This window comes from Bubalus kerabau, chromosome 4 (genome assembly GCF_029407905.1).
Source record: "Bubalus kerabau isolate K-KA32 ecotype Philippines breed swamp buffalo chromosome 4, PCC_UOA_SB_1v2, whole genome shotgun sequence".
Lineage (NCBI taxonomy): Eukaryota > Metazoa > Chordata > Mammalia > Artiodactyla > Bovidae > Bubalus > Bubalus kerabau.
This window is the reverse complement of record NC_073627.1, coordinates 40,312,527-40,335,850: the sequence shown is the minus strand read 5'-3', so window position 1 is coordinate 40,335,850 and position 23,324 is coordinate 40,312,527. Positions and strand designations below refer to the sequence as shown.

The following is a 23,324-nucleotide window of genomic DNA, read 5'->3' as shown; positions in this document are numbered from 1 at the left end:
CGGACTGCAGCCCTCCAGGCTCCTCTGTCCATGGGATTCTGCAGGCAAGAATTTTATGGATTAGTATAGTTTAAGGAAGTTCCAGGGGCAGGTGCATGTGCAAGGCTGCTGCAAGGACTACTGATTTCTTTGGTTTTGATGGGACAAGCAGATAGAAATCTACCCTGACATGTTCCTTGTCATGTAAACCACTCATAATAATAAGGCCCTTAGGAGAGGTGGGCCTTACAGACAAGCAAGTTATGGCCAGGGATAGAAGAGCAACAGAACAGTTGCTGACAACCCTCAGTTGGCTGGAGATGCAGCTTGTTTGAAATCAGTGGGATTCTGGGATGAACTCAGATCTTCCAGAGACATCGAGAGTGCCTTATGGGTATCATGCCCATCACTGAGGATTACCACTCTCAGGGCTTCATAATGAGCCTCGATTTCTCCCTACTGAGCCATGACAAACTCCAACTCTGGAATTCCACCCAACTCCTCCAAGATTCCAGTGATGAAACAGTTCAGCAAGGCCTCTGACTGGAGTCAAGTTTCTAACTACCTGATGAAGTGGGTCCTGGGCAGCAAACTGGACTCAGTGAATCCCCCTAATACTTACTCCTAAGAATTGCAGTGGCTTCCGTGGCAGCTCAGCTGGTAAAGAATGTGCCTGCAATGCAGGATACCCCAACTGGATACTCGGGTTGAGAAGATCCCGTAGAGAAGGGATAGGCTACCTCTTCCAGTATGCTTGGGCTTCCCTGGTGGCTCAGATAGTAAAAAATCTGCCCGCAATGCGGGAGACCTGGGTTTAATCCCTGGATTGGGAAGATCCCCTGGAGGAGGGAACGGCAACCCACTTCAGTATTCTTGCCTGGAGAATCCCAATGGACAGAGGAGTATGGCGGCCTATAGTCTATGGGGTCGCAAAGAGCAGGACGAGAGACTAAGAACAGCACAAGCATTGCAGAGAGCAGACTTCATCCAAGAGAAGAAGGCGTGGACAAAAGGGCCCAGAAAAAGGCTCAAGATCTTTGGGTTACAGTCCCAGATCTTCTAAAAAGGCTCCCTCCTTCAGGGCATCAGTTGCACCAAGTATTAAATCAGTTTGAGCTGATGGCAGCAGAAACCCCATTTCTGTTTTGTAAGAGCAGAGGAAGAACCTGCTCTTACAAAGTGAGGACTCTTACAGAGTGAGGCCTATGAGTACTCACCCTGGCACAGGCATAGACACCAGAGAGTGTTTTCAGGAGAAGCTGAGGAGCTCTGCAGACCTATCCACCCAGAAATCCAGGAAGGGGCTTTGTATAAGAAAATGAAAGAAATTATAGGACTGTCTTCTCAATGGTATCCCCCAGCGGCCTCAGAAATTAGCCCTCGCAGGAAAGCAGAGACAAATGGGGGAGAGAGACAAGTTGTTTTATAAACAATTCAAGCTCTTCATAAATATATCAGCAGTGCCTCATACTTTCTTGTATTTAGACTTTCCTTGAGGAAAAAAAAAAGGTTATCTCTAGCCTTGGCTTTATGGCAGGTCATTAAGTCAAGTGATACGTAGCCCACTAATGGTGGGGTTGCTGAGGTCTGCAGGACCAGCCCATATCCACCAAGTCACCCAGGAAGTTAGAGGTGTAACTGAGACTAGATATGGGTTTCCTGAGGGAGCAGTTTTCTTTCTCAGATGTCAGCCCCAAGCAGGGCCTATGAGGAGAGATCCACTAATTTCCAGACTTGCTGTGGACCTGGGGATGTGGAGGAAGCCCCAGCAGAGAGGAAGAGGGAGAAGCTTGCTTCACATCCAGTTTCCTAATGAGTCCTCAAGAATGTGGGGCTTCCTCCCTCAGAGCCTCATTAGTGGGGCCCCTGGGACTGTGTCTTGGGGATCCTGTAATGATTCTGGAAGTGCTGGTAAAAGAGGGATGTTGAGGGACTTCCCTGGTAGTTCAGAGGTCAAGAATCTGCTTGCCAATGCAGGGGACGTGGGTTCAATCCCTGGTTGGGGAAGATCCCACATGCTGAGGAGCAACTGAGCCTGTGTGCACAACTGTTGCACCTGTGCTTAGAGCCCTGGGGCCACAACTACTGAGGCCAAGCACTGCAGCTACTGAGGACTTCATGCCCCAGAGCCGCTGCTCCATAAGAGAAGCCACAGCAAGGAGAAGCCCGCTCACTGCAGTAAGAGAGTAGCTCCCATTCACCGCAAGTAGAGAAAGCCTGTGCACAGTATGAAGACCCAGCACAGTCAAAAACAAATAAATAAAAAAATTTTTTTTTAAGTTTGACTCACTTAAAAAAAAAAAAAAGACATATGTTGAGCTTGAAGGACTCCTGGTTAGGTCTCAGCATACTCTAAGAAAGGAAATACCATTTATGTCCAAAAAGAAATAACTTACTCATTAACAATAATTCCCATACCTGGCTGTGGTAGGGCCCCAAAGATATGCAGGTAGTAATTGCTGAAATCAACTTTAACTCATGTAAAAGGGACTTTGTAAGTGTGATTGTTAGGGGTCTTCATCTGGGGAGATTATCCTGGATTCTCCAAGTGGGCCTATGTGATCTGTAATCATAAGAGTCCTTGTATACCTGTGGTGGATTCATTTTGATGTTTGGCAAAACTAATACAGTGTTTGAGGTTTAAAAATAAAATAAAAAAAAAAGAGCGGTGGAGAGATATTTGACTACAGAAATGAAAAAGGCAATGTGGGGACTTCCCTGGCAGTCCAGTGGTTAAGATGCCGAGCTTCCATTGCAAGGGGTGCAGGTTTGAATTCTGGTCAGGAAACTAAGAGCCCACATTCCACAGGCCGTGCCAAAAAGACAACGTGATGATAGACATGGAGACTGAAGTGATGTGGCCACAAGCCAAGGAATGCCAGAAGCCACCTGAAACTGGAGAAGACATGGAATAGATTTCCCCTGGAGCCTCCCAAGTGAACTCTTCCTCCTGACATCATGAAGTTAGCCCTGTAGGACTCATTTTGGACTTTTGGTCTCCAGGACCCTGAGAAGACACATTTCTGTTAAAGTCACTAGATTTGTGGTATTTTGTTACAGCAGCAACAGGAAATAAATATACTGGCCAATATATCCTGGCAGGAACTGGAATTTCCTCCAGTTTATAGAGGAGCAGTGTGGGAGTGGATCATGAGGGCCCAAGGAGTGGGGTAGAACATAAGGCTGAACAGGGAGAGTTCATTGACGTGGGATCACCTGTCATGATTCAGGATTTAACATGCAGGCAAGGGTGCCTGGGGCTGGTTGTAATAGACTGCCAAAGTGTTGGTTATAGGGCCTCTTCAAGAGCTGGCAGACGGGGATTTCCCTGGTGGTCCAGTAGTTAAGGCTTCACGCACCCAATTCTGGGGGGCTGGGTTTGATCCCTGGTCAGGGAACGATCTCACATGCTACAATTAAGTGTCCGCATGCCGCGACTAAAGATCCTGAATGCCACAACTAAGACCTGGGGAAGCCAAATAAATAAATAACTAGCAAAAATAAATATTATTTAAAAAAAAAATATCCATCAGACCCAGTTTGGCTGGCCTACATCTGGCAAGGTGTCTTCCTCCAGGTCCCCGGGTTGGCGGAAGTGTTCCCAGCCTATGGTTTCAAGGAGTAGAAGCTGGATTATGGGGTCACTTCAAGATCTGCAGTCAGACAGAAGTCAGTGGGCCTGCCTCTGAGGGCACAGAAGACTGTGTTTTCTGATGGGTCCCTGGATAAATAGGTGTGTTCTTGATCTTTGCCTACAAGGTGCTGGAGCCAAGTTACAAGCCTGTGTCAGCGTCTGCAGGTGGACCAAGGTTGGACAGTGTGTCTTAGGGGCGTGGATGGGCATGAACTGCCTTGTCCCTGGGTGGGCAGAACTGGCAGCTAGGAGGGCCTAGGAATGGGCCACGGGCCAGTTCAGCATCCACAGCCAGGGCTGAGGTTGATGTGCTCATTATCTAGGGCACAAGTGGGCCTGACTAATGCTAGGTTTCTTGACAGATGTTGTTGGTGACAGAATCAAGGCCAAGAGGGGCTGTAGCTGAATCCACAGGGTTGTTTCCAGGCCTGTATCCAGGACTCGTGTCTGCAAGTCTGCCAGCTGGGCACAGTCTTGTCTTCTCAAAAGAGCCCTCTTTGGACTTGACTCCACTGGGGTCTCCTAATCTCTTATCTAGATCTCCAAGCTCCCACAAAGGCACTTTTTGTCTAAATTATTGTTTCTAAGGAAGGAATATGAGTGAGGGAAACTCTTCTTCTTTTCTGCTATTATATATCTGTAATATCAGGCTAGTCAAGGCTATCGTTTTTCCTGTAGTCATGTATGGATGTGAGAGTTGGACTGTGAAGAAAGCTGAGCGCTGAAGAATTGATGCTTTTGAACTGTGGTGTTGGAGAAGACTCTTGAGAGTCCCTTGGACTGCAAGGAGATCCAACCAGTCCATTCTGAAGGAGATCAGTCCTGGGTGTTCTTTGGAAGGGATGATGCTAAAGCTGAAACTCCAGTACTTTGGCCACCTCATGTGAAGATTTGGCCCATTGGAAAAGACTCTGATGCTTGGAGGGATTGGGGGCAGGAGGAGAAGAGGACCACAGAGGATGAGATGGCTGGATGGCATCACGGACTCAATGGACATGAGTTTGTGTGAAGTCTGGGAGTTGGTGATGGACAGGGAAGCTGGCGTGCTGCAGTCCATGGGGTCACAAAGAGTCGGACATGATTGAGTGACTGAACTGAACTGAACTGAAAAGTTGTTGCTGGAATGACTAGAAGTTGCACACTGTCCATGCTATATGTTTATGCCTGTTATTACTTTGTTGAAAATCTGTATTAATATTATAAAATTTAGTTCAAGATATTTTAATGCCAAGAGAATAGTTGATTTTGTGTATGTGAATGTCCTTGTTTAATAGAAGTAACAGTAAGCAAACGTTTGTTGGTGCTGATGTTGCAGACAGTTGGAGAAATGCATGGAGACAACCAGAGTGGAGTCTCAGAGTTCCTCCTCCTGGGGATCTCAGAGAATCCTGAGCAGCAGCGGGTCCTGTTTTGGATGTTCCTGTCCATGTACCTGGTCACAGTGGTGGGAAATGTGCTCATCATTCTGGCCATTGGCTCTGACTCCCGCCTACACACTCCCATGTACTTCTTCCTGGCCAACCTCTGCTTCACCGACCTCTTCTTCGTCACCAAGAGAATCCCCAAGATGATGGTAAACTTTCAGTTTCAGAACAAAGCCATCTCATACGGAGGGTGTGTGACTCAGCTGTATTTCCTGGTCTCCTTGGTGGCTCTGGACAACCTCATCCTGGCCACAATGGCATATGATCGCTGTGTGGCCATCTGCGGCCCCCTCCACTACACCACAGCCATGAGCCCTGGGCTCTGCATTTCACTCCTCACCTTGTGTTGGGCCCTCTTTGTCCCCTATGGCCTCATCCACACCCTCCTCATGTCCAAGGTGGCCTTCTGAGGTCCTGGAGGATCCGCTACATCTTCTGTGAGATGGACGTCCTACTGAGGCTCGCCTGTTCTAACATTCACATCAGTCACACAGTGTTGATTGTCACAGGCTGCTTCATCTTCACCCCTTGAGGGTTCATGACCACGTCCTATGTCTGGATTTTCAGCACCATCCTCCAGATAGCTTCAGCGTCTGGGAAACACAAAGCTTTCTCCACCTGTGCCTCCCACTTGGCTGTGGTCTCCCTCTTCTGTGGGACACTTGGTATGGTATATCTGCAGCCCCTCAAAACCCACTCCATGAAGGACTCAGGAGCCCCAGTGATATATGCTGTGGTGACCCCCATGATGAACCCTTTCATCTACAGCCTGAGGATCAAGGGCATGCATGGGGCACTGGGAAGACTCCTCTTAAGGAAAGCCTTCCAGAGGTTGACATGAGGTAATCTGGGCATTGAAGTGGAGATTGCTTCAATTCATGTCCGAGGCTTTATCCTATGGAGGACACAGGAGTGATGAGGGCACACTCATTGTTTAGTCACTATGTCATGTCTACCCTTTTACGACCCCATGGACTGTAGTCCACCAGGCTCCTCTGTCCATGGGGTTTGCCACGCAAGAACACTGGAGCAGTTTGCCATTTCCTTCTTCAGGGAATCTTCCCAGCTGAGGGACTGAACCTGGGTCTCCTGTACTAGCAGCTGGATTATTTATCACTGAGCTACCTGGCAAGCCCCATGAGAGCATAGATCCTGCTCAAAATGAGCTCATGCCTCAGTGACGAGGAAAAGACAGCTATGTGTAAACAGTGTCCCCAGATCTCATCAACCTAGGCAATAAATAAGGTCATGTTAACACTAATACTAAAATTTTGCAGGATCTAAATCTTCCACTTGTCTGACCATAGGACCACAGGGCCACCAAACCAGTCTTTCAAAATATACCCAGTTGTGGCCTGGAGAGGGGACTCTCTAGCACACTCTTGGTATGAGCTCTGACATGGTCTTGGGACCTGCTGCCTGTGAGCCATTTGGAGACACCTGCATTACCCCCACTACAGGTGCCCTGGGTGAGGCTATCCGTTCCCCGGGCTCTGCGATTCACTCCTCATCTTGTGTTGGGCGCTCTCTGTCCTCCATGGTCTCATCCACACCCTCCTCATCCACATCAGCGTTGCCCTCTCAGACCTCAAAGCAATACTGAGTGTGGCTTTCTCCTATTTTCCTTCTCCCTGTGGAGAGACCTCATCCCTGAGCAGCCCACCCTATCCTGTGTTATGCCGGCTCCTCACTCCATGGTCCCACCTCTCCTTGCCACCACTCTACCCTGCACTCCAAGCAAAATGTTCAAGCGTGATCAGCACATGCTCATGGACAGGACTGGTGGTGGAAGCAGAAGTGGGGGAGGTAATTGTGAGACCCTATCTCTACTTAGGTTCCACCAGCGTCATGTCAAGTGGAATGGATAGAAAAGGAGAAGGTACTGATGAAAAGATGAGTCCCTGGGCTCTGGCAGTGTGAAAGGGGGAGCAGTCCCTTACAGATGAATCAGCAGAGCCAGCACTGACCTAGACTTTGAGAGACAGGGGGAGTTGACTTGACCTGAGGTTCAGTTCGTTCCACTGATAATGACTGAATGCCTATTAGTGGCTTAGACTGTTTTACAAACATGAATCAGAAGCTCATAAAGGACCAAGGAGGGAGGCTACCTTATTTCTGTGTCTGAAGACAGTGGTTGTGCTCTGAGCATGTGTGTTGGGGAGAAGGAGGAGGAAGCCTCGCCTGGCTTGTTAGTGATGGGGAATTCAGAGAGGGCTTCCTTGAGATGGTAAAAGCTGAGCTAAGAATTAAGGCATGCTGATGAGTCGAAAAGTGAGTAGAGCAAGGCAAGGTAAGATCACTGGGTGAATAGTATGGGGGGGAAGTATTTGTATTTGGATAAAATAGTCAAGCTCTCACACCCTGTGAGTGTAGCATAGCCAGTCTGGAGGAAGAAAGACTCTTCTTTCCTGGCAAGGACTCATCCAATGAAAAGCCATAGATCCTTTGTTGACCAGAGTCCCCTTAACTTCCCTTTTCCCTCAATGAAAGTTGCGAGGTCTTTTCTCTAGTTATAGCAAGTGAGAGCAACTCTTTATTTCAGTGCCCGGGCTTCTCATTGTGGTGGCTTCACTTGTGGGGCACAGGCTCTAGGGCATGTGGACTTCAGTATTTGGGGCACGTGGGCTCAGTACTGGCAGTTCCTGGGCATAGTTGCTCCATGGCATATGGGATCTTCCCTGACCAGGGATCAAACTGGTGTTTCCTGCATTGGCAGGCAGGTTCTTTGGCACTGAGCCACCAGAGAAGCCCCCCTCCTTGGTCATGAGCTCCACCAAGTTTCCAGTCTCCTACCTGGATCCCAAATCCCCACAAAGTCACTTTTGTCTGCATATGTGTGTGTGTGTGTGCACTCACTCAATCAAGTCCAACTATTTGCAGCCCCACAGACCGTAGCCCACCAGGCTCTTCTGTTCAGGAATTCTCCAGGAAAGATGCTAGAGTGGGTTGCCACTTCCTCCTCCATGGGATCTTCCCGACCCAGGGATTGAACCCACATCTCTTGTGTCTCTGGCATTGGAGGGGGATTCTTTACCACTAGCGCCACCTGGGAAGCCCATTTTTGTGTGCATAAAGTGAAGTGAAGTGAAAGTTGTCAGTTGTGTCCAACTCTTTGCAACCCAATGGACTATACAGTCCATGGAATTCTCTAAGCCAGAATACTGGCGTGGGTAGCCTTTCCCATCTGCAGGGGATCTTCCCAACCCAGGGATCGAACACAGGTCTCCCGCATTGCAGGTGGATTCTTTACCAGCTGAGCCACAAGGGAAGCCCAAGAATACTGGAGTGGGTAGCCTATCCCTTCTCCAGCAGATCTTCCTGGCCCAGGAATTGAACCAGAGCTTCCTGCCTTGCAGGCGGATTCGTTACCAACTGAGCTATCAAGGAAGCAGTACACTTGTCTGCTTATGGCTGCTAAATGGTTGTTGCTGAGGGCACACAAGCAGAGGACCTCCTATTTGCTTTCTTTCTCAGTCTTTCTTTATGGGTCTTTTCTAGCTCTGAGGAAGGAAGGCACCACATTTTAAGATGCCCCTGGGTCAAGGAGCTGAGGCAGCCTCCAACCTCAGGCCAGTGAGTTCGTGAGGTCCTCAGTCCCTTAAGCTGCAAGGAACTGAGTCCTACCAATGACCATGTGAATGAATGTGGAAGCTTTCCTTTCCGCAGTCAGTCCTGGAGACAGTTACACCGCTGGCTGATGGCTTGATCGTAGCCTTACGAGAGGACTCAGGTCAAGTATTTCTGATGAAATTTAGCATCCATATTGAGAGGTTCTGTAAGTTTAAAATATACCTGATTCTAAGGACAGTATGAAAAATAAGAATGTAAAATATCTCACTTATAATTTCATAATATTGATTATATGTTGAGATAATAATGTTTTAGATATATGAATAAAAAAAATGAATCATATAAATTAATTTCACTTGCTTACTTTAGCTTTAAAATGGTCCCTGCTACAGACTCAGAAACAGTCTTGTCCCCATGAGGCTTCTAGAAAATTTTAAATTATGTATATAGCTCAGATTAAGCTTGCATTGCGTGGCTCTGGATGATATCTTCTTCCTCCAAAAATTATTTATTTTTCAGTCTGTTAGGCGCTAAGATTAGATCACTTTTGTTCAATCTGGACCTGAGCTGATTCAAAGCTGAGTTTCATCATTTGTGAAGGTTGGCCGGTTACGATTTCCTAACAAACAATCCAGTGGAAAAGATGGCTGCTGCTGCTGCTGCTTCTAAGTCGCTTCAGTCGTGTCCGACTCTGTTCAACCCCATAGACGGCAGCCCACCAGGCTCCCCCGTCCCTGGGATTCTCCAGGCAAGAACACTGGAGTGGGTTGCCATTTCCTTCTCTAATGCATGAAAGTGAAAAGTGAAAGTGAAGTCGCTCAGTCGTGTCCGACTCTCAGCGACCCCATGGACTGCAGCCCACCAGGCTCCTCCATCCATGGGATTTTCCAGGCAAGAGTAATGGAGTGGGTTGCCATTGCCTTCTCCAGAAAAGAGGGCAAAAGCTGTCAAAAAGTACTTCTTCTTCTTCTTCTTTTGATCAGAGAGAGTGTAATTATATATTTTTAAATTAAATTTATTTATTTTAATTGGAGGCTAATTACTTTACAATATTGTATTGGTTTTGCCATACATCAACATAAATCCGCCACGGGTGTACATGTATTCCCCATCCTGAACTCCCCTCCCTCCTCCCTCCCCGCACCATCTCTCTGGGTCATCCCAGTGCACCAGCCCCGAGCATCCTGTATCCTGCATCGAACCTGGACTGGCGATTCATTTCTTTTTTTTTTTTTTTGCCTGTTTGTTTTTTTTATTTTTTTATTTTTTAATTTTATACTAACGCATATATATGGAATTTAGAAAGATGGTAACAATAACCCTGTGTACGAGACAGCAAAAGAGACACTGATGTATAGAACAGTCTTATGGACTCTGTGGCGATTCATTTCTTACATGATATTATACATGTTTCAATGCCATTCTCCCAGATCATCCCACCCTCTCTCTCTTCCACAGAGTCCAAAAGACTGTTCTGTACATCTGTGTCTCTTTTGCTGTCTCGCATACAGGGTTATCATTACCATCTGTCTAAATTCTATATATATGCGTTAGTATACTGTTTTGGAGGAGAAGGCAATGGCACCCCACTCCAGTACTCTTGCCTGGAAAATCCCATGGACGGAGGAGCCTGATGGGCCGCAGTCCATGGAGTCGCTGAGAGTCGGACACGACTGAGCGACTTCACTTTCACTTTTCACTTTCATGCATTGGAGAAGGAAATGGCAACCCACTCCAGTGTTCTTGCCTGAAGAATCCCAGAGAAGGGGGAGCCTGGTGGGCTGCCGTCTCTGGGGTCCCACAGAGTCGGACACGACTGAAGTGACTTAGCAGCAGCAGCAGCAGCATACTGTATTGGTGTTTCTCTTTCTGGATTACTTCACTCTGTATAATAGGCTCCAGCTTCAGCACTTCTTAAAGAAGAAATACAACTGGCCACTTCATATGTGAGAAGATATCCAACTGCAGTTTTAACTGGAATTAAAGATCCAAATAAAAATACTGCCATTTCTCAACCTTCAGTTTGTAAAAATTAAAGATATTTATTTATAACGACCCTTTATGAAAGGGACGCAGTAAACAGACACTGTCAAAACTTAGTGGGTGTACACATTAGTGCCAAGTGTCATGGGGTAGATAGAGTGGTGCAGGTGGTGGTGATAAAGCTCTCAAAATGTGTTCTGGATTCCTCCTCATGAAAAAGGTCACCTAGAAAATTATATCAAAGGTCATTTAATGTGAAGAACCCTGGAGAGATGATCTCGTCCCACTTCTTTATGGAACAAGTCCAGCCATAGAGAAGCACTTTCTAAGGTCACAGAGCGGTGGTTACAGCCCACACTCATGGTTGTCATTCTCAAGAATTTTTCCTCTTGAGAGAAGCTCATTCTCTTTAACCCCAAAGTGTCTGGAGACCCAAGAGTATCAGGAAAGAGACCGATTTCATCTGTGTTCTTTCGACTGTCACCAGGCGCTGCACCCAGAGGCAGGGAGGCTGTTGATTTTGACGGCCCAGTGGGGTTATGGAGGATGGAGCCTCAGCACACACATCTTCCCTCACTCTTCTCCATCTGTCAGTCCTGCCCCCTGTCTTTCTAGGATCATCTCCTAGCCAGAGGAAGCAGAAGAGGAATACCTAAACTGCCTTGTATCATTACACCTTCATCAAAACTTAAACTTTTCTTTTCCTGGTTGGAGGGATGGGGCCCAACAGTAACATCAAAGGTGCTAGTTATTCCATGGCCATATGCTAATAGGAAGTGATTCTATAGATGAATTTTATTCTCATCTCCCCTCCTATTCATTCTTCATTTTCTCGACACCCATCCTTGACCTCATCAGCATTCCTTAGGCATCTAGTTTGTTACCCCTAATTCTCTCATCCTTTCTCACCTCCCATCCTCTCATGTCCTTTTCCTAATTTCCATTTTTCCTGCTTATTTCTTTTGCTCACCATCCTGTCCCATCCCTCCACATATCCTCGTTTTCATCTTCAGTCCTCCACTCCCAAGTCTTTCCTACTTCTCACTCTCATACCTTTCCTTCCTATCTTTATCTCAGCCTATCCTTCCAGTTTCTCGACTCCAAGAGGAGATTACAAAGAAGACAAGCTCCAGGTGTAGCCATGGACAGTTTTGGGAATGACAGAGTAGAGAAACTATTTTTCCAGGTTACTGCTCTCGTGGGAAATTTCCTTCAACCCAGAAAAGGTAGAAAAGGAGGGACCCTATCACTGCTCATATCAGTGACCGCCTCCCTACAAGTACCCGCCACAGGGCACCCTGAACGTCAGGGTTTCTAAGGCTGTAGATAAGTGGGTTTAGCATGGGATTGATCACTGTGTTGAAAACTCCAACTCCCTTATCCTTGTCTGAAGCCTCCTTCGAACCCAGGCGCATGTAGTTGAACATTCCGGTCCCATAGAAGAGGCAGACCACAGTGAGGTGGGAGCCACACGTGGAGAAGGCTTTCTTCCTGCCCTCCGCTGAGTGGATTCGTAGAACTGCAGCAGCCACGTGGATGTAGGAGCTGATGATGAGAACCACAGGTGTACCTGCCATTATGAAACTCATGCCAAAGAGCAGCAGCTCATTGAGCTGAGTGCTGGAGCAGGAGAGCTGGAAGAGCTGTGGGAGGTCACAGTAGAAGTGATTGACCTCGTTGGGACCACAGAAGTTAAGGGTGGTTAGGGCAATAGTGTGGGTCAGTGCATTGGTGAAGGCACAAGCCCAGGACACAGCCACTAGTATCCTCTGGACCGTCTGGCTCATGCGAGTGCCGTAGGTGAGAGGTCGGCAGATGGCCAAGAATCGATCATAGGCCATGGCTGTCAACAGGAAGCAGTCCATCCCAGCCAGAAGGTGGAAGAAGAAGAGCTGGGAGAGGCAGGCTGCATAGGGAACTGTGCGCTTGTGGGACAGGAGATGGCCCAACATGGCAGGAACAGTGACGGTGATGCACCCAATGTCCAGGGCCGATAGATTCCCCAGGAAGAAGTACATGGGGGTGTGGAGTTTGGGTTCCACCAAGATGGCGGCCAGGATGCTGAGGTTGCCCCCGACAGTGACCAGGTAGGCAAAGAGGAAGAGTACGAAGACCATAGGCTGTAGATTTTCTGTTTCCACTAAGCCCAGTAAAATAAATTCAGTTACGGCTGACCTGTTGGTTCTAGCTTCTGGCTGCATGTGTCTCTGTAAGGAATGTCGCAGGAGTGGAAGTTTTGATCTACTGAATGTACTTATTCAACATAAATATTGTAAACCATATATTTTCAGAGCCCCATGGTAAGTTCCTAGCTGTCCAGGTGATGGTTTTCCCACTCCCCGGGGTCACTTACACCTCACCCACTGACTTCCTTCATCCCTCCATGTCTTTACCCTGCTCTTGGCTGAGATGCCCCAAACCACCAGAACTTTGTCCCTCCCATCTTCTCCCAGTTGAAAAATGTTAGAATACTTGGGGAAATAAATTCAGATAAAAGCAAACTTCCTCTTTGAATACAGTGAGACTAAAATGTAAATACCCTAACTTACTCTGAGAGATCAGCCCAAACCATCAAACAGATTTCAAAAGAGAAAAATTAATGGCATTTGGAGAGAAATATCTAGAAAGCATTTGAAAACACAACCCAGGTTCCAAGACTTCTAGAAATAACTACAATCAAGCCAAGGTATGGCAAGAGTCATAAAGAAGATACCCGTAACTGTGGCTATCAGGAATCCAGCCCTTTCTCCAAGATGGGGGACATAGTCCGAAGAATAAAATAAAAAATCTTTATGTCAATAAATTTCTAGTATTATTTGCTAGTATTATTGCTCTTTAAGCAGTTACATGAGACTTTGAATAGTGGCTTATTTTAAAATAATTTATTCTTTTCATAGTATCAGCTACTTGCTCCTGGAATCAAAACTTTAAGCATGACCTGTGGGTTGGTTGCTACTAGATGCTGTTACTTTTCTGCACAGCAAATCACCCATCTTGCACTTGGCCTTGTTTTAGGCATGGTGGACTGACCAGTAGCTCTAATGGCATGTGTGCATGCCCCGTAGTGTCCAATCTTTGTGACCTCTTGAATTGTAGCCACCAGGCTCCTCTGTCCATGGGATTTCCCAAGCAAGAATACTGTACCTACTATGCACCTGCATAATAGAGAACCAGATTGAGCTAAGTCTTTCAGATCTTAAAATAAACTCTTGATTAAAAAAAAATCCGTGTTTCTCTATTGCTCATGGAATAAGCAGAGCCAGGGTTTCACTAAGAGTAACATTGTTTCCCTGCGTAGAATGCACTGGATGAGAGGCTGGGAAGTCAGAACAGAAGGGAAAGGGTGATGAGAGCCTTTGCTTGGGTGAAAATTGGATAAGGTGATCTCTAAGATATCCTTAAAATTCTGAGATCATGTGATCAGTGAGATATGGGGATCATCTTCAGGCTTGATCATCATTGATGAAATTGATCATTGATAAATACAGATAGGCAAATCCCTGGATGGAGAGTAGTTCTTTTCATATATTATACTAAGGAGCAATGACCTGCTCTCTGTTTTTGCTTTGGAGTCCATTTTGACCCAAACATTGATTGTAACCCTGTGGTTTTCTAACCTTTCTCATGATGTTTTCTGTACCGGCGATGACTTCCTTCCAACTCCACATGCCCAGGTATTTCAAGACTTGACTGCAATGCTGACTTCTGAATGAATCTTCCCTGGAAACTTCTCCATCTCAAAAGGAGCTCTGTCTCTTCTAAACTTCCACTACACATTATTTTATTGAACTTATTACAGTGTCCCTTCTAGCTAAGTTATTTTTCTATAGAGTATATCTCCTCTCCTTCTCTGTAAGCTACTTGAGGACAGAAATATTAATACGTGTTTGACTCAGTTTTGCAGTAACAGTACTTAGCACAATACTTCCCTTATGGTATATACTCAATATTTTTCAATAAATCAATGGATGAGTCAAGTGTTCATAGGATTTCAGAGAAAGAAAACATCAGTATGAGCTAGAGTTGTCATGGAAGAGCCTCTGGTTGTATTGGAATCTAGGACAGAATTTTATGAGTGTGCATGATTAGTCACTCCGTTGTATCCGGCTCTTTGCAACCCCACGGACTGCAGCCCTCCAGGCTTCTGTCCACGGGATTCTCCAGGCAAGAATTTTATGGATTAGTATAGTTTAAGGAAGTTCCAGGGGCAGGTGCATGTGCAAGGCTGCTGCAAGGACTACTGATTTCTTTGGTTTTGATGGGACAAGCAGATAGAAATCTACCCTGACATGTTCCTTGTCATGTAAACCACTCATAATAATAAGGCCCTTAGGAGAGGTGTACCTTACAGACAAGCAAGTTATGGCCAGGGATAGAAGAGCAACAGAACAGCTGCTGACAACCCTCAGTTGGCTGGAGATGCAGCTTGTTTGAAATCAGTGGGATTCTGGGATGAACTCAGATCTTCCAGAGACATCGAGAGTGCCTTATGGGTATCATGCCCATCACTGAGGATTACCACTCTCAGAGCTTCATAATGAGCCTCAATTTCTCCCTACTGAGCCATGACAAACTCCAACTCTGGAATTCCACCCAACTCCTCCAAGATTCCAGTGATGAAACAGTTCAGCAAGGCCTCTGACTGGAGTCAAGTTTCTAACTACCTGATGAAGTGGGTCCTGGGCAGCAAACTGGACTCAGTGAATCCCCCTAATACTTACTCCTAAGAATTGCAGGGGCTTCCGTGGCAGCTCAGCTGGTAAAGAATGTGCCTGCAATGCAGGAGACCCCAACTGGATACTCGGGTTGGGAAGATCCCATAGAGAAGGGATAGGCTACCTATTCCCGTATGCTTGGGCTTCCCTGGTGGCTCAGATAGTAAAGAATCTGCCTGCAATGTGGGAGACCTGGGTTTAATCCCTGGATTGGGAAGATCCCCTGGAGGAGGGAACGGCAACCCACTCCAGTATTCTTGCCTGGAGAATCCCCTTGGACAGAGGAGCATGGCGGCCTATAGTCTGTAGGGTGGCAAAGAGCAGGACGAGAGACTAAGCACAGCACAAGCGTTGCAGAGAGCAGGCTTCATCCAAGAGAAGAAGGCGTGGACAAAAGGGCCCAGAAAAGGAGTCAAGATCTTTGGGTTACAGTCCCAGACCTTCTAAAAAGGCTCCCTCCTTCAGGGCATCAGTTGCACCAAGTATTAAATCAGTTTGAGCTGATGGCAGCAGAAACCCCATTTCTGTTTTGTAAGAGCAGAGGAAGAACCTGCTCTTACAAAGTGAGGACTCTTACAGAGTGAGGCCTATGAGTACTCACCCTGGCACAGGCATAGACACCAGAGAGTGTTTTCAGGAGAAGCTGAGGAGCTCTGCAGACCTATCCACCCAGAAATCCAGGAAGGGGCTTTGTATAAGAAAATGAAAGAAATTATAGGACTGTCTTCTCAATGGTATCCCCCAGCGGCCTCAGAAATTAGCCCTTGCAGGAAAGCAGAGACAAATGGGGGAGAGAGACAAGTTGTTTTATAAACAACTCAAGCTCTTCATAAATATAGCAGCAGTGCCTCATACTTTCTCGTATTTAGACTTTCCTTCAGAAAAAAAAAAGGTTATCTCTAGCCTTGGCTTTATGGCAGGTCATTAAGTCAAGTGATACGTAGCCCACTAATGGTGGGATTGCTGAGGTCTGCAGAACTTGCCCATATTCACCAAGTCACCCAGGAAGTTAGAGGTGTAATTGAGACTAGATATGGGTTTCCTGAGGGAGCAATTTTCTTTCTCAGATGTCAGCCCCAAGCAGGGCCTATGAGCAGACAGCAGCTAATTTCCAGACTTGCTGTGGATCTGGGGATGTGGAGGATGCCTCAGCAGAGAGGAAGAGGGAGAAGTTTGCTTCACATCCAGTTTCCTAATGAGTCCTCAAGAATGTGGGGCTTCCTCCCTCAGAGCCTCATTAGTAGGGCCCCTGGGACTGTGTCTTGGGGATCCTGTAATGATTCTGGAAGTGCTGGTAAAAGAGGGATGTTGAGGGACTTCCCTGGTAGTTCAGAGGTCAAGAATCTGCTTGCCAATGCAGGGGACATGGGTTCAATCCCTGGTTGGGGAAGATCTCACATGCTGAGGAGCAACTGAGCCTGTGTGCACAACTGTTGCACCTGTGCTTAGAGCCCTGGGGCCACAACTACTGAGGCCAAGCACTGCAGCTACTGAGGACTTCATGCCCCAGAGCCGCTGCTCCATAAGAGAAGCCACAGCAAGGAGAAGCCCGCTCACTGCAGTAAGAGAGTAGCTCCCATTCACCGCAACCAGAGAAAGCCTGTGCACAGTAATGAAGACCCAGCACAGTCAAAAATAAATAAATAAATAAAATTATTTTTTTTAAGTTTGACTCACTTAAAAAAAAAAAAGACATATGTTGAGCTTGAAGGACTCCTGGTTAGGTCTCAGCATACTCTAAGAATGGAAATACCATTTAGGTCCAAAAAGAAATAACTTGCTCATTATCAATAATTCCCATACCTGGCTGTGGTAGGGCCCCAAAGATATGCAGGTAGTAATTGCTGAAATCAACTTTAACTCATGTAAAAGGGACTTTGTAAGTGTGATTGTTAGGGGTCTTCATCTGGGGAGATTATCCTGGATTCTCCAAGTGGGCCTATGTGATATGTAATCATAAGAGTCCTTTTAAGAGAGAGGTGGAGAGATATTTGACTACAGAAATGAAAAAGGCAACGTGGGGACTTCCCTGGCAGTCCAGCGGTTAAGATGCCGATCTTCCATTGCAGGGGATGCGAGTTTGAATCCTGGTCACGGAACTAAGAGCCCACATGCCACAGGCCATGGCCAAAAATACAATGTGATGATAGACATGGAGACTGAAGTGATGTGGCCACAAGCCAAGGAATGCCAGAAGCCACCTGAAACTGGAGAAGACATGGAATAGATTTCCCCTGGAGTCTCCCAAGTGAACTCTTCCTGCTGACATTGTGAAGTTAGCCCTGTAGGACTCATTTTGGACTTTTGGTCTCCAGGACCCTGAGAAGACGCATTTCTGTTAAAGTCACTAGATTTGTGGTACTTTGTTACAGCAGCAACAGGAAATAAATATACTGGCCAATATATCCAGGCAGGAACTAGAATTTCCTGCAGTTTATAGAGGAGCAGTGTGGGAGTGGATTGAGGGCCTAAGGACTGGGGTAGAACATAAGGCTGAACAGGGAGAGTTCATTGACGTGGGATCACCTGTCATGATTCAGGATTTAACATGCAGGCAAGGGTGCCTGGGGCTGGTTGTAATAGACTGCCAAAGTGTTGGTTATAGGGCCTCTTCAAGAGCTGGCAGATGGGGATTTCCCTGGTGGTCCAGTAATTAAGGCTCCACGCACCCAGTGCAGGGGGCAGGGTTTGATCCCTGGTCAGGAAACGATCTCACATGCTAATTAAGTGTCCGCATGCCACGACTAAAGATCCTGAATGCCACAACTAAGACCTGGGGAAGGCAAATACATAAATAACTAGCAAAAATAAATATTATTTCTTTTTTTTAAAAATCCATCAGACCCAGTTTGGTTGGCCTACATCTGGCAAGGTGTCTTCCTCCAGGTCCCCGGGTTGGCGGAAGTGTTCCCAGCCTATGGTTTCAAGGAGTAGAAGCTGGGTTATGGGGTCACTTCAAGATCTGCAGTCAGACAGAAGTCAGTGTGGGCCTGCCTCTGAGGGCACAGAAAACTGTGCTTTCTGATGGGTCCCTGGACAAGCAGGTGTGCTCTTGATCTTTGCCTACAAGGTGCTGGAGCCAAGTTACAAGCCTGCATCAGCGTCTGCAGTTGGACCAAGGTTGGACAGTGTGTCTTAGGGGCGTGGGTGGGCATCACCTGCCTTGTCCCTGGGTGGGCAGAACTAGCAGCTGGGAGGCCCTGGAATGGGCCACGGGCCAGTTCAGCATCCACAGCCAGGGCTGTGATTGATGTGCTCATTATTTAGGGCACAAGTGGGCCTGACTAATCCTAGGTTTCTTGACAGATGTTGTTGGTGACAGAATCAAGGCCAAGAGGGGCTGTAGCTGAATCCACAGGGCTGTTTCCAGGCCTGTATCCAGGACTTGTGTCTGCAAGTCTGCCAGCTGGGCACAGTCTTGTCTTCTCAAAAGAGCCCTCTTTGGACTTGACTCCACTGGGGTCTCCTAATCTCTTACCTAGATCTCCAAGCTCCCACAAAGGCACTTTTTGTCCAAATTATTGTTTCTAAGGGAGGAATATGAGTGAGGGAAACTCTTCTTCTTTTCTGCTATTATATATCTGTAATATCAGGCTAGTCAAGGCTATGGTTTTTCCAGTAGTCATGTATGGATGTGAGAGTTGGACTGTGAAGAAAGCTGAGCACCGAAGAATTGATGCTTTTGAACTGTGGTGTTGGAGAAGACTCTTGAGAGTCCCTTGGACTGCAAGGAGATCCAACCAGTCCATTCTGAAGGAGATCAGTCCTGGGTGTTCTTTGGAAGGGATGATGCTGAAGCTGAAACTCCAGTACTTTGACGACCTCATGCAAAGATTTGACCCACTGGAAAAGACTCTGATGCTGGGTGGGATTGGAGGCAGGAGGAGAAGGTGACGACAGAGGATGAGATGGCTGGATGGCATCACGGACTCGATGGACATGAGTTTGAGTAAGCTCTGTGAGCTGGTGATGGACAGGGAAGCCTGGCGTGCTGCAGTCCATGGGGTCACAAAGAGTCGGACATGACTGAGTGACTGAACTGAACTGAACTGAGAAGTTGCTGCTGGAATGACTAGAAGTTACACATTGTCCATGCTATATGTTTATGCCTGTTATTACTTTGTTGAAAATCTGTACAAAAATATTATAAAAATTAGTTCAAGATATTTTAATGCCAAGAGAATAGTTGATCTTGTGCATGTGAATGTCCTTGTTTAACAGAAGTAACTTAGTTAACAAACGTTTGTTGGTGCTGATGTTGCAGACAGTTGGAGAAATGCATGGAGGCAACCAGAGTGGAGTCTCAGAGTTCCTCCTCCTGGGGATCAGAGAATCCTGAGCAGCAGCGGGTCCTGTTTTGGATGTTCCTGTCCATGTACCTGGTCACAGTGGTGGGAAATGTGCTCATCATTCTAGCCATTGGCTCTGACTCCCCCCTGCACACTCCCATGTACTTCTTCCTGGCCAACCTCTGCTTCATAGACCTCTTCTTCATCACCAGGAGAATCCCCAAGATGGTGGTAAACCTTCAGTCTCAGAACAAAGGCATCTCATACAGAGGGTGTGTGACTCAGCTCTATTTCCTGGTCTCTTTGGTGGCTCTGGACAACCTCATCCTGGCCACGATGCATATGACTGCTATGTGGCCATCTGCCACCCCCTCCACTACACCACGGCCATGAGCCCCGGGCTCTACATTTCACTCCTCACCTTGTGTTGGGCGCTCTCTGTCCTCCATGGTCTCATCCACACCCTCCTCATCCACATCAGCGTTGCCCTCTCAGACCTCAAAGCAATACTGAGTGTGGCTTTCTCCTATTTTCCTTCTCCCTGTGGAGAGACCTCATCCCTGAGCAGCCCACCCTATCCTGTGTTATGCCAGCTCCTCACTCCATGGTCCCACCTCTCCTTGCAACCACTCTACCCTGCACTCCAAGCAAAATGCTCAAGCGTGATCAGCACATGCTCATGGACAGGACTGGTGGTGGAAGCAGAAGTGGGGGAGGTAATTGTGAGACCCTATCTCTACTTAGGTTGCACCAGCCTCATGTCAAGTGGAATGAACAGAAAAGGAGAAGGTACTGATGAGAAGATGAGTCCCTGGGCTCTGGCAGTGTGAAAGGGGGAGCAGTCCCTTACAGATGAATCAGCAGAGCCAGCACTGACCTAGACTTTGAGAGACAGGGGGAGTTGACTTGATCTGAGGTTCAGTTCGTTCCACTGATAATGACTGAATGCCTATTAGTGGCTTAGACTGTTTTACAAACATGAATCAGGAGCTCATAAAGGACCAAGGAGGGAGGCTACCTTATTTCTGTGTCTGAAGGCAGTGGTTGTGCTCTGAGCATGTGTGTTGGGGAGAAGGAGGAGGAAGTCTCGCCTGGCTTGTTAGTGATGGGGAATTCAGGGAGGGTTTCCTTGAGATGCTAAAAGCTGAGCTAAGAATTAAGGCATGCTGATGAGTCGAAAAGTGAGTAGAGCAAGGCAAGGTAAGATCACTGAGTGAATAGTATCGGGGGGAGTATTTGTATTTGGAGCAGATAGCCAAGCTCTCACACCCTGTGAGTGTAGCATAGCCAGTCTGGAGGAAGAAAGACTCTTCTTCTTTCCTGGCAAGGACTCATCCAATGAAAAGCCATAGATCCTTTGTTGACCAGAGTCCCCTTAACTTCCCTTTTCCCTCTATGAAAGTTGCGAGGTCTTTTCTCTAGTTATAGCAAGTGAGAGTGACTCTGTTTCAGTGCCCGGGCTTCTCATTGTGGTGGCTTCACCTGTGGGGCACAGGCTGTAGGGCATGTGGACTTCAGTAGTTGGTGCATACGGGCTCAGTAGTGGCAGTTCCTGGGCTTAGTTGCTCCATGGCATATGGGATCTTCCCAGACCAGGGATTGAACTGGTGTCTCCTGCATTGGCAGGCAGGTTCTTTAGCACTGAGCCACCAGGGAAGCCCCCCTCCTTGTTCGTGAGCTCCACCAAGTTTCCAGTCTCCTACCTGGATCCCAAATCCCCACAAAGTCACTTTTGTCTGCATATGTGTGTGTGTGTATGCACTCAATCAAGTCCAACTATTTGTAGCCCCATAGACCGTAGCCCACCAGGCTCTTCTGTCCATGGAATTCTCCAGGCAAGATGCTAGAGTGGGTTGCCACTTCCTCTTCCGGGGGATCTTCCCGACCCAGGAATTGAACCCACATCTCTTGTGTCTCTTGCATTGGCAGGTAGCTTCTTTACCACTAAAGCCACCTGGGAAGCCCATTTTTGTGTGCATAAAGTGAAGTGAAGTGAAAGTTGCTCAGTTGTGTCCAACTCTTTGTGACCCCATGGACTATACAGTCCATGGAATTCTCTCAGCCAGAATACTGGAGTGGGTAGCCTTTCCCATCTCCAGGGGATCTTCCAAATCCAGGGATCGAACACTGGTCTCCCACATTGCAGGCGGATTCTTTACCAGCTGAGCCACAAGGGAAGCCCAAGAATACTGGAGTGGGTAGCCTATCCCTTCTCCAGCGGATCTTCCTGACCCAGGAATTGAACCAGAGCTTCCTGCATTGCAGGCAGATTCGTTACCAACGGAGCTATCAGGGAAGCAGTACGTTTGTCTGCGTATGGCTGCTAAATGGTTGTTGCTGAGGGCACACAAGCAGAGGACCTCCTATTTGCTTTCTTTCTCAGTCTTTCTTTATGGGTCTTTTCTAGCTGAGGAAGGAAGGCACCACATTTTAAGATGCCCCTGGGTCAAGGAGCTGAGGCAGCCTCCAACCTCAGGCCAGTGAGGTCCTGAGGTCCTCAGTCCCCTAAGCTGCAAGGAACTGAGTCCTACCAGTGACCATGTGAATGAATGTGGAAGCTTCCCTTCCGCAGTCAGTCCTGGAGACAGTTACACCACTGGCTGATGGCTTGATCGTAGCCTTGCGAGAGGACTCAGGTCAAGTATTTTTGATGAAATTTAGCATCCATATTGAGAGGTTCTGTAAGTTTAAAATATACCTGATTCTAAGGACAGTATGAAAAATAAGAATGTAAAATATCTCACTTATAATTTCATAATATTGATTATGTGTTGAGATAATAATGTTTTAGATATATGAATAAAAGGAAATGAATCATATAAATTAATTTCACTTGCTTACTTTAGCTTTAAAATGGTCCCTGCTACAGACTCAGAAACAGTCTTGTCCCCATGAGGCTTCTAGAAAATTTTAAATTATGTATATAGCTCAGATTAAGTTTGTATTGCGTGGCTCTGGATGATATCTTCTTCCTCCAAAAATTATTTATTTTTCAGTCTGTTAGGCGCTAAGATTAGATCACTTTTGTTCAATCTGGACCTGAGCTGATTCAAAGCTGTGTTTCATTGTTTGTGAAGGTTGGCCAGTTACGATTTCCTAACAAACAATCCAGTGGAAAAGATGGCTGATGCTGCTACTGCTTCTAAGTCGCTTCAGTCGTGTCTGACTCTGTTCAACCCCATAGACGGCAGCCCACCGGGCTCCCCCGTCCCTGGGATTCTTCAGGCCAGAACACTGGAGTGGGTTGCCATTTCCTTCTCCAATGCATGAAAATGAAAAGTCAAAGTGAAGTCACTCAGTCCTGTCTGACTCTTAGCGACCCCATGGACTGCAGCCCACTAGGCTCCTTCCATCCATAGGATTTTCCAGGCAAGAGTACTGGAGTGGGGTGCCATGGCCTTCTCCAGAAAAGAGGGCAAAAGCTATCAAAATGCACTTCTTAAAGAAGAAATACAACTGGCCACTTAATATGTGAGAAGTTATCCAACTGCAGTTTTAACTGGAATAAAGATCCAAATAAAAATACTGCCATTTCTCAACCTTCAGTTTGTAAAAATTAAAGATATTTATTTATAACGACCCTTTATGAAAGGGACGCTGTAAACAGACACTGTGATAACTTAGTGGATGTACACATTAGTGCCAAGCGTCATGGGGTAGATAGAGTGGTGGAGGTGGTGGTGGTAAAGCTCTCAAAATGTGTTCTGGATTCCTCCTCATGAAAAAGGTC

At 46.9% G+C, this 23,324-nt stretch overlaps 1 protein-coding gene and 1 pseudogene across 1 annotated transcript; one reads left to right on the top strand and one right to left on the bottom strand.

Moving 5' to 3' along the window:
• The first annotated feature begins 4,901 nt into the window (after positions 1-4,901).
• On the top strand, positions 4,902-5,878 carry LOC129651352 (olfactory receptor 1D5-like; annotated as a pseudogene).
• Positions 5,879-11,843: 5,965 nt separating this feature from the next.
• On the bottom strand, positions 11,844-12,800 carry LOC129650853 (olfactory receptor 3A2-like). Its single transcript, XM_055579653.1, has one exon. It carries the CDS (start codon positions 12,789-12,791, stop codon positions 11,844-11,846), a length of 948 nt encoding a protein of 315 aa, XP_055435628.1. The 5' UTR covers positions 12,792-12,800.
• Between the last annotated feature and the right edge of the window lie 10,524 nt (positions 12,801-23,324).

Bases quoted from the DNA above. Each gene is read 5' to 3' on its own strand.
- LOC129650853 (XM_055579653.1), bottom strand. From the start codon at position 12,791: ATGCAGCCAGAAGCTAGAACCAACAGGTCAGCCGTAACTGAATTTATT.